The sequence below is a fragment of the Stegodyphus dumicola genome, chromosome 5 (assembly GCF_044657685.1).
Source record: "Stegodyphus dumicola isolate Sdum_Otavi_A_Nest chromosome 5, ASM4465768v1".
NCBI lineage: Eukaryota > Metazoa > Arthropoda > Arachnida > Araneae > Eresidae > Stegodyphus > Stegodyphus dumicola.
The window spans coordinates 34964282-34976315 of NC_140772.1; the positions used below are offsets into that span (position 1 = coordinate 34964282).

General features: G+C 32.2%; 1 protein-coding gene across 3 annotated transcripts in view; it reads right to left on the reverse strand.

The window, feature by feature from the left end:
• LOC118195184 (uncharacterized) overlaps positions 1–12034 on the reverse strand; it is an 86893-nt gene that overhangs the window by 16168 nt on the left and 58691 nt on the right. For all 3 annotated transcript variants that reach the window (XM_085816568.1, XM_085816569.1, XM_085816567.1), the window contains exon 7: positions 10138–10241. In XM_085816568.1, the coding sequence (XP_085672694.1) occupies positions 10138–10241 (104 nt within the window). The remainder of the gene's footprint in view (positions 1–10137; positions 10242–12034) is intronic.

Below are 12034 nucleotides of genomic sequence, written 5' to 3' on the forward strand. Positions count from 1 at the left end.
ATATTGTCCATTACAGCAGGTATACTCTCTCATAACTATAGAAGTATGTAATATGAAAAGACAAAATTCAGCTTTGATGAATAGTTTTATATGCCCAGAAATGCACAGCGGTTCACCGGTGTTCTCTTATCAACACTGCAGTGCAAACGAGTAAGATTCTCTCAGGGTTCATAGCCACATTATAGTTAAAAAAATAAGCACCTATAAGCATTTTTCAAGAACATTTTAAGAAAAAAATAAGCACCTGTCTAATTACATTATACACAACTGCATAACCTTAAAAATTAGACTTGTAATTTAAAATATGAGAAATGCAGTATTTATTAACAAAGAATGAGCATTACCTCAACCATGGAAAATAATAACTTTTTTTTTTTTTTTTTTTAATTTTAAATAATAGTTCAATTTACAGAACTAGTTTACAATGAGAGGAAAAAAAAAAAACTATGCAGAACTAAACTATATTACAAGATTTAATGATGAAATTTCAGTTCAAAATAGAGAAAAAAAATAATAATAAGGCATATTTATTGTATTCACTTGGAACCTAATAATAAATACAATTTTATTTTTCCACTCATATTGATATTTAAATAATTTAAATCTAAATTCTGAACATTTTCTAAATTTTTCATTGTATATCAGTTTTCTCCTAACAGATATTGCAAGCAAAGTAATTTAAGTAAAAAAGAGGAACATTTCTGAAATCAGAAGACAGAAATTTGCTTCATGCAGTCATCCTTTAACAGTAAAATCTTAACCCGCATACTTGGAAATTGGCGAATATTTGCACAGTCGAGCGTAACTTGAAAAAGAGGAGCGGAGGGGGGGGGGAGACTGTAACCGCTCTTTAAATTTTTCCGCTAAATAAATGCTTTTGACATTTCGATATGCGCATCATATAAAAGTAAACCAATGGAATTGAAAAATATTCTGCTTAGCAAGCACAGTAAAACTCTTTTAAGTGTTCATAAACAAATCTCGGACAAAACATCAAAATTAATTATCTCTGCAAAATATTGCAAGCGTTATTGCGCAATACGTGCGCCGTAATTCTTCCCTATGTGATATTACGCAATTGGAATCAACAGCTGCCGGTATGCGTAATGGCAGACCGCACATTGAGTTGAAGTGTTAAACGAATGTCGCATACTGCGCATGCCCAGAAAACAATTTGGCGTAATTACTATGTTGGCGCGATTTGAAAAGAAGATAAATACGGTATATGGTAGATGTACCGCCATCTGATTGTAAACAAATCTGGCGTTTAAATCTTCATAGAGTATAATGTATATGTAAATTAATTACTGTGTTAAAATACTATTTTTTGCTGTATTGCTCAAACAACTAGAAAACTGAAATTATTACGAAGTAATGTGAAGCAGTGTTTGCATTCAAAATGTAAAATATAATACCTATGAAATTCTGCACATTCCTTTGGAACTGTACAAATTTTCGTTCAGAAAAAGACTGAAATTTAGGATATATTAGTTGAAAATTTATTTATTATACTTTTAAGCAATAAAAACAATTCAGGATTTACCATACGTTCCATTCGTACATACATAAAGAAACACTGAGGGATATAACAAGTGCTTGCAAATAACACTGATGAAGTTTTACAATTTCTTAATGCTAGTTATTAAATTCTTTGAAATGATAACATAAAAGCGTGAATATATGCTAACAAACTAAGCGAGATACTCCAGTTTACAATTACTGAATTATAACATGTAAAAAAATTACATTTAAATAATGAATTATTACGAACATATGTTAACAAATATTAAATGCACTATTATTGACAAATTACAATGAAATATATATTAGAAAAATAAGCAAGTGCAATCGGTATGGACGTTAAAATAACTAATAAGCAAAGTTCACAACATTACAATTGTAAACATCACTCGAACACAATCGACAGCCATGGTGATCACGAATAAACTAGCGTAGGGTTGCTTAGTCGCCAATATTTCTCCCCGCGCCAAAGGTGCACCATCAAGCATGCGCAGTAAGCGAAATTCGCTTAACACTGTTCAACTCAATGTGCGGTCTGCCATTACGCGTCCCGGACGGTAGTGGCTTCCATCCGAGTAAGTAGACTGACGGCCATAAACACGGTTATCACAGTCTTTGTTGCCACCCCCGCCGTGGTCTCCGAAACCCGAGATTTTGATGGCCTGCTGTGCCGGTTCAGTGATAAGGTCTTGAGAGAGCTCGATTTGAGTACGTCTGTACTCCGGGATTAAGGCCTCTGGGTTCGTAGCATTAAAAAAAAAAAAAAAAAAAAAAAAAAAGCACTAAAAGCAAAAAATAAGCACTAAAAACAAAAAAAAATAAGGGCTTTAAAGAAAAAGTAAGCACCTATAAGGGCCTTTATATTTTATTTTCAAATATAAGGACTTATAAGCACTTATGAGGACCGCTACGAACCCTGTTCTCTGTATACAGAAGAGAAGCATTCTTTAGCTGCATTACAAATAATCTTTTGGCGGATTTTCTCAACACTGCAGCTGATAATTTTTACAAAATTATCATTAATTCATCATACAACTAAATTCAAATTTAAGAAAGCAATTTATATATCAATACATTGTGCGTTTACCTGATATACACATAAAATAGTGAAGTGGAAGCTCTATGAAAATAACAGGCACAATTAATAGCATAAAATTCAAATATTACTCAACAAGTAAACATTGAATTGTATTATAAACGGTAAATTACAAGCAACAATTTGATCAATTAAATAAAAGTTACATACATATACATGAAATATTTGAATATTATATAAAATTCGTTGATTCAGTACTTTTTTAGTAAAAGTTCCATGGTATAAATCAGTTGTATAGGTCTCTTAAATTCCCCACTGTATGTTTTCACCAAGCATGTTCACACAATAATTGGAACACAAGTGTATCATGGCCTTTCAAGACTAATTCTGCAACTCAAATCCCACAAAAACTTAGATTTGGTGAAACTACATCACCGACTTCAAGATTCTTTTAATTTCAGGGATACCAAAGAAATAAGCATTTCTTAAATCATGAAACTATAGATTTCTCCATTTCCATAAATTTATTTTGTACGTCTTGTTTGATATTGGTTTTGATTCATTAGACTTTTCTTTTGTTGGACCAGCATTCAGGATCTCAGTAAAGTTGTATGGATATTCAGCTTTATGTTCGATCAACATAAAATGAGCTAGTTTAAATTTTCAGGCTCATATCAGTCACTACACATGTAAGTCAAAGGTTGTCGGTTCACAATATTTTCTACTTCTGTGAGAAGTCATAAATTCTTCAAAATTTAGTTGAGCTCTGCCTAGGATGTTTTTAACAGCTGTTTTAAGGCTTTTCATAAGATGGCTGTAGAATCCCTCCCACTTTGGCACAAGCTCCTAAATTTCCAGGAGAAGCCAGGAATTTTAGCTATCAAAATAGCTAAAAATTTTTCGGCTCCTTGAATTAAGCTGTGAAAATATTGTAAATCTTTGGCAGCATATTTAAATTTTTTGTACTGTGTCTACTGCTATCAAGGAGAAGCATTGAACTTAGTTTCGGCACAAAAAGGTAATGTTCCATCACAATAATGCAAAACCCACGTGTCTGCATTCACAGGTTTGAGTCTGTGCAGATCGAATGGGATCTTTTGCCTTACTCACAATATAGCCTCGACATCGCTCCTTCGCCCTTCTACCTTTTTTAATACCTGCACCTACATCTTACCGGTGCTATCTTCTATTACGCACAGGGCGACCGAAATGAGGTTGATCAGCTTTTGGACTGGCGGCCACCAAGTTTCTGGTTCTTTGAAAAACTACCAAAATGTTGACAGAAAATCATAGATTTGGGTGGTGATTACTACCTGCACTAAAGGTACTGCTTTCATGCTTTTTTCCCCCCTAACTTTATTAAGAATGTTTTTTGGCGGAAAACTTTTGTTACAACTAGATATTTGAGAATCTGTTCAGATGTATGTCTGCTGAAAAATATGAATAAATAACTTAACTAAATACTTTGCAATCCTAGCTGTTATGACCACTCCCATTCATTCATCCAATTATGTTATTTCTCCCACTAGAATAATGTTATGATTTTAAGAGATGCTACTTCGGTTTTTGATAAACAAACTAGTTTTAATTTCACAAAACTTAATACATCTGAAAGATGCTACAATTCATACTACACATTACAGAACATAATATACATTACAGAACACATGAAAAAAAAAATATCACTATTTAGCTTAAAAACATTTTAAGCATTTCTATCAATCGATATTCCTCGTAAATAAATAATTTCTGCAAGCCACTTCTTAAAATCAGTCAATCGGCCAGTTTTTTCTTTCTGAAATCTAAACCTGCCTTCTTTAATCGAGTCAATAAAAATATTAATACATCGCACTAGTTTCTTTATCAAATCAGAAGATAAAAGAAGTTTCAAACTTTCAGAGGAGAAGCAACATTGTTGAAAGGCATGTGTTACCAAATTATATTTCTACCAGAAATTCTAACATTTCTACGAAATTTCATTTTACTCCATTTTTTATACAGTACAAAGTCCGTAATTCAGACGTCCATTATCCGGAATGATCTATAATCCAGAACTCAAAGCCACAAAAAAATTTTTTGTATGCTTTACGCATGTGCATAATGCGTTTACACATGCACATTTCCGGTATGCGCATGCGCGCTTCCAATAGTGAAGAAAGTGACAGAGAGGTTATTGAAAATGAAAACATTTTGATTGACAAGTTAGTCGGTATTCTCGATTCTCAACACAGCAGTTACAGGACTTATACAGTGGAACTTTGTAACTTGAACAAGAAATTATGTCTGCTTATAGAATTAAAGAGAAAGTATTAGCACAAAAAATGAAGCAACTTAAACAACTTATATTGAAAGAAATGTTTAATAAAATAAACAAATAAATATTAATTAAGTTTTTTTTGTGTGTGTGTGTAAATTTTGATACCCTTTAGATCATAATTGCTCTTTATTTCATAAATTACGGTTTCATATTTTTAATTGTATAATTTCGGCATACCATTTTACCAGATTTAAATTGATGATCTACAATCCAGAATCGCCGAAGTCCCAACAAGTCTGGATTATGAACTTTGTACTGTATTATCCTTTGCTATAAAATAGTCACTTTCATTTGAATCCTTTGCAGAAATGGTGAAAAGTCAAACTCATAATTCTAGCAATAAATCTAAGGTTCAATCCCCTAGCTCGGCTACTGCTGCTAAAATCCAACCTGTTAAGAAAAATACTCAAGGAAATAATGCATCCAGTTCCTCACAGGAGAATAATCAATGCTCAGAATTTTTAAGCTTTGTTAAGAATGTAACTGAATTTAATGATATTTTTGGAATTCACAATAAAAGGACCATGAATAATGTATTTAAAGCTTTCATGCCTAAATTGAGAGAGTTAACTGATCCAGTAGATAAAATGTTCATATTTTTTGAAATAATTAATGAAATCAACAATATATCTATGTAGTCAAAGCATGCCCTTTTCAAAATAACAGCAGGTAAATTTTAAAGTAAAATGTAAATTGTAATTCACCTTCAGTTAAAATCTGTGTTTTGCCAATATTATTATGAATTTTAATTATCTTTCCACTTATTTTGTTTTTATCTTCACTTTTTAGACGTTTAGGCCACCTATTATTCCATCCCATGATATTTTTACTTCAAAATATATTTTAATTAACTTTAAATGTACTCTTATGCTTATTTAAATATATCCTCGCCCACCCACCAATGCCTGATTTGCAAGTAGATGCACTTTCTTTACAGGATTTTCATTGAACAAGCTAACCAGTAGCTCCATCCCCCTGCACCGAGGTATCGACTTAGGAGGAGTAACTAACTTGTACATATACGAAGATTAATTCATAGCACTTTCACGAGATTTCATCTCATCTATGAGCATTTTCCATGTTATGGTAGGAAAGAAATGCATTTTTCTCACGAGCTCTACACAGGATGTGGCCTATTTGGCCTGTGCGCCTGTTAACAAGTGTTTCCAACACTCGAGTCTTTCATTTGAATCAGAAAGATCGATCTCTGAATCAGATTTTATTTCAGTCAAAGATTTGTGTTCACCGTAAATTTCTTCATCATCTGGCACTTCATTATTGGAAAATTCGTTACCTTCTTCAACATTTTCTTCACCCAAAGAAACAGCATCAAGTAAACTTCTGAAATGCCACATTTCTTCATCATAACTTTGAAAATGCGCCATAATGAGAGAACAAATTCAGTGCGTCTACCAGTACTCAGAATTGTAACAGAAATGCTCGCGCTGGATGTGACATACTCGTGGCGTTTTCAAGATACCTATTTTTAAAACTCTTTCCCTTATTCTTCCTTTCCTTGGGGGCAGTTCTAAGAAGAATCACCCATTAAAAAAAAAAAAAAAAAAAAAAAAAAAAAAAGTTAGAGAGAAACAGCGAAAAAATGGAGGGCTGGGTATGACATACTCAGGGCAATCAAACCCGGGTTAAATTAAAAAAAAAAAAAAAAAAATTGACAGGAGGCTGTCTGTTCCAAACGACTGCTGGTGTTTAATGCATTAGACGTACTTTTCACTTTTGTGACTCAAGAATTTTTTTTTTTTTTAAACTTCTTTACAAAATGTAAATAATATTCATTCTTGTTTGTACACAATTTTTAATCATAACTTATTTTATGCAATATAGAACCATGATACGAGAAATAACAAACATAATTCAATAACTGTGAAGTAATATTTCGTGCAAATGTAAGATCTATAAATATGTTGCCAAGTATACTTGGATAATATAAAAGTACCATGTTCAAATTAAAGTATTGTTTTAGGAAATCAAATGCCTTTTCATTTCGTTTTGAGTCTACATTATAATCTCCCATCATAATAATTGGTATGCCTATATCTATACTGAACACGTCACCAATGAACAAACTTGACTCAAAGTATCTCATAAGCACACTAAAGAGAAACAATTTTAAATCAGCTGAATTAACATACAGATAAATGTATACTGCTATGAATTTTGTACATCGATAGATGAATTTAGATCAATTATATGTGAAATTGTTGTATTTTTCTCTATAAAGTAACATGATAATCTAGAGAAGCGAAGCTTGCCAGAAAAGTAAAAATACAGAAGCAAGTCTGTTTAACATTGAGTAAATGGTTGTCTCACTAATTTGACAAGATATTGCCAAGCTGGCAACAGTTTGGATGATTAATTTTTGTCGCCAAACTTGACGACCATTTGAAGACATTTTGGTACAGTCCCTGCATATCTGCAATGGATATTGTAATTGAATACCATATATTCCAGCATATAACGTGCACTTTTATTACAAAAAATAAGACCAAAATTTATGGCTGCGTGCTATACACTGGATATAAAAATGATAGCTTAAACATAAGGAAAAAGATTTTTTACATGCACCAAAATGCTGGTTATTTAAAAGAAATAGCATACCTTATGTAATTACACATTTTCATTATCAGATAACGAGAAGAATTAGTCATGTTCATCTTTTGTTACGTCTTCAGGCATATCATCGAATTATGTTTCATCTTCATCATCGATATTTTGTCCCATAAATAAATAATCATTATCCATTCCATCTTTCACAAACACCAAACATCCTTTCTGTAGCACAATTTCCATTTCCTTTTGCAAGGTGAATGGCTTTGCATTTGAAACCAACACTGTGTTGGTTTCTTTTCGTGAGAGCCATAAAAGGAGCACTAGATCAACTGTATTTCAACTAAAGCTAATGCAATATACTTCGATTATCACTTCAAAATCTCAGCTTCAAATGACTACAGAAAGAGAAAACATCTAACTGCTAATATCTAAAAACATCCATGATTTCATTCAGGTTGGGAGTGCGCTACAGTAGTATTCTTCTGAACAGCTGCATTGAATAGCTTCCACCCTCTTTGCTGGAATATTTACTCCTTCAAGAATTTAACACACGCACAAACTATACTGTTCCCCTTATTGCTTGTCAGTGTGCTTTACCAATGTTCACAAAGCTAGGAAAAATGTTTGAATAAGTGATCCCAAAAAATAAGAGCATTGAAAAATGTATCGTTTAGGTGTACTTGTGAAGAATTGGGTGCATGTTATATGGTGAATATACCTAAAAATTAAAAAATACAACTTGAAATTATAGATGCACGTTATATGCCGGAAAATACGATAACTATAATTAATGTTCTGTGTAGCTGTAACAGCAATTTGGTCTTCATATGCCTTCCAGCAATTTCAAGAAGCAGATAATACTAGAAATATCTCAGCGGCTAGGTTAAAAACTATATAGACTGGCATTAATTCTCAGTAATAAGATAATGCAATAAGAATTATAATAATGCAATAAGACCATTAATTCTCAGTTGTCAGTTCAACATGAGTTTGGAGTACTGAGTTATCTCCAGGTTAGCTTTGCTCTTGAGATGTGCATTGCAGTGTGTTTAACATTATTAGCAGTTTGAAATTTAACTACGATTACTGTGAAGAGTTAATCTGTGATTCTGTGAAGAGTTATATGATTATTTTTGTGGAAAGTTCCAGAATTCTAAAGTGTTTCTTTTGATAAAATAAATTTTATCAACTTATCACTAGAGCTGTGTACATTCAATCTGTTACAAACCCTTATGCACATAACAATACAAATATCACTGGCCCCCATTTCTATTATGGTTTAAAGTAAACTTAATTGGATTACAATTGGCCATACTCTTTAAATTCCATACCACTGGTTTTTCGCTGTCTTCAGTAGCTTTCAATCTAAAACCTTCCACCTCAATAGATTTATCCTCACACATCACAATAAAATCGGACTGTTTTATTGTTTAATCTATTGTAATATCGTTATAATGTGTAACCACACTTCGAATATTTAGGTTGTGATAATCAATGATACAATTTCACTTTCATTGTCAATTGTAATTGTCTTGCTCTGGCTTCATTTATTTAAAAATAGTCTGTGATGTTAAAATTTTTTCTCTTCATAGTAGTGTTTTGCTCGTTTTTTGCATAACTTATTTGCTAACAATTTCTTTTCTGTTTCACTTATCTGAATAGTTGCTTGCTCTCTTCTCCATTTCAACAAATTTTTTTGTTGACTCATTTTTATATTTTATTAATTTCAGTGAAACAAAATTCCCAAACTATATAACCAATCACAACCCCATCTAACAAGCAACTGAGACAGAGCTCCCCACCAGATGAGAATGTTAGGGAAAAGGGATTCACGGGCATTCACAGCATGCAAACAGCGTATAACATCAAAATTCCCATAATTTTAGCTAATTTTGCTACTACTAGCTAATACTGCTATGACTGAACTATAATTCCAAATTCTAAAGTTCTTTTTGTATTTTGTAGGGTGCACATTCATCTCTCATATAAAACATGAACCAACTTTCTATGCTTCATACTTGAGGAGATCTAAGCATTTCTGTAATCCACAAAAGCATTACAATTTTTCCTCTCCACAGACCACTATTGAGAAACGTAAATCTACATTAAAAGTTAAAAAAAAAAAAAAAAAAAAGAAGAAGAAGAAGAAGAGAGAGAGAGAGAGAGAACATTTTTAATCTACTGGTTCACATAGCAAAATGGAACATTTAGTAATTTTTAATGCTATTTTAGTTTTTATGCTTCAAAAATTAATTTTCATCAGATATATGCATATGAATACAGAGTATGAAATAGATTTTTCATTTGAATTTAAAGAATGTTTGGTTCATTAATTATGGCACATCACTTGGCAGGTAACTGCTTATGGCAGAGATGCCTTCATGAAAAATCATTTAAGTGCTATTTTGAGGGGGGGGGGACTTTGCTCTACAGCCAGGAAACAAACTGAGGATCACTACTAAACCTGGATATTCCACTGATTTAGCCCCTTAGCAACAATGGGTAGACTTCAAAGCATCAGAAAATGAGCTACTTTAAATTACCTTTTCAATTTTATACAAGTCTACATGCAAATAAATTAACATTACAGCTTATATTCATATTGTGCAAAACAAACTAACAGATAGGCATATGATTGTTGTATCATTTTTATACAAAATCTACTCATGCATGAAAAACTGATTTTCATACTTACTTGACTGTTTCTGAAAATTCTTCACGTGAAGATGAAGATGAAGCAACTGATATAGGCATACTTTCTGAAAGCTCTTCAATTTCTTTAGCAAGATCATCGATAGTCTGTTAAAAAAAATATTTATGTTTTTTACAATAACACATACTACCTCAGAGTATTTTTCATATTCGTTATATATGTTTGAATACACAGAATTAAATAATTTTGATATAACCATCATGGAGGGGAAAATTAAGATATAGAAACTTTTAAAAAATTAAAAACATAAATATCTCTAAAAAAATAAATATGGAATGGTTGAATTCTTGAATCACAATTTTCAAGTTTACCTTCTCCATAAAAAAATATATGTTTTAATTTAAAACCTACAAAAGACTAAGATTTAGCAGAAGCTATAATTAAAAAGAACATAATTACAGCCATTTCAGCCAACCTTGATTATCAGTACTACCTGTGGTCACCCTGAGTGGATATTCTTAAATTTCCTGAAAGAGAATTCACTGTTCTATATTAAGTGTTTATCTATATCAACTTTTTAATAATCCTGCCCTCTTTACATTTGTTTCGATTTAAAAAAGGTTGTGGGAAAATGCAGGAAGTCTGAATTGTTACTCAAATACTTTTGTCAAAAGAAAATTGACTCAAGATTTTATCACACTTGATTTTCAGAGAATAATCATGAAACAAAACATTACAAAAGTTAATGGCACTGCACAGGTAAGCAATGCCTAAAAAAAGAGTGCACCTGTGACAGAAACTGCATTCATAGATCAAAAATTTCTTTTTCAACTACATTACATTTTAATTAATGTTGGCTGGGTAAAATGACATCAATTAAATAATGTGAGAAGTAATTAAATATTTGTAATAATGCAATATTTCATTGGAATAATTTTATGAGGGAGGTTTAGTCAAAACATCTGATCACATATGCTACAGACCTAATAGCAGAGCCCAATAGAATTGTCAAAATTGATGAGAATCTCTTTAAAGAAAAATTATTCTGGAAGTATCTTACCTAAACAGTAAGTACTTTCTGGTTGAATGTCTTGTATATCTTTTACTGTAAAATCTTTTTTTGTACCCTTGCATATAAAAATTAAGCCTGAGAGGCAAAAATTAGCATAAAAGTGGAACAAGGCAACAGAACAGACCAAAAGACCAATTAATAGATTGACTTCGGACCAATACAGTTATGTATAGACATATACTGTATTTGACGGCATATATGACGCATTCTTTTTTCCTAAATTTGGTCTCAAAAACGCTACCTGTGTCTTATACGTAAAGGACACAGGTTAACTTTCAATACTGAATGCTATTTTTAGCCCCGATAAAGGTCCAGACACACATAACTTTTCCTACCTCTGCCATAATTATATTGCGCATGTGTGAAATATCTGTCGCCAAAAAGCGCCAAAGCTCGAAGCTGATGTCGAAGTTCGAACAGGTTCGACAGTCACATTACATCTATGGAGTCCTTCCATCTTTACATGGAAACACTTTACTTTACATGTAAACACCTTCTTTACACCTTTACTTTAACTTTCTTTGACTCAGCCAATAAACGTGTCGGTATTGGTGCTACTCTGTATAAACTTGTCGATATCGGTGCTTAACACTATTTGTTTAAAAAAAGTACCCTGGAAAATATGACTACACAAAACAAGAAATTAAGCTATACAATTAAGTATAAACTAGGAGTGTTAAACTACGCCAAAGTGCATGGAAAGAGAGCAGCAGCAAGGCATTTCGGTCCACCACTTACCGAAAAAATGATATGTACTTGGCGACTGCAAGAAGATCAACTGAAGACTGCTAAAAAACAAAAACATAACCTTCGATGCCCAGCTCCATCTTGGCCTGAACTTGAAAATGCCGTAAAAATGTGGGTGAT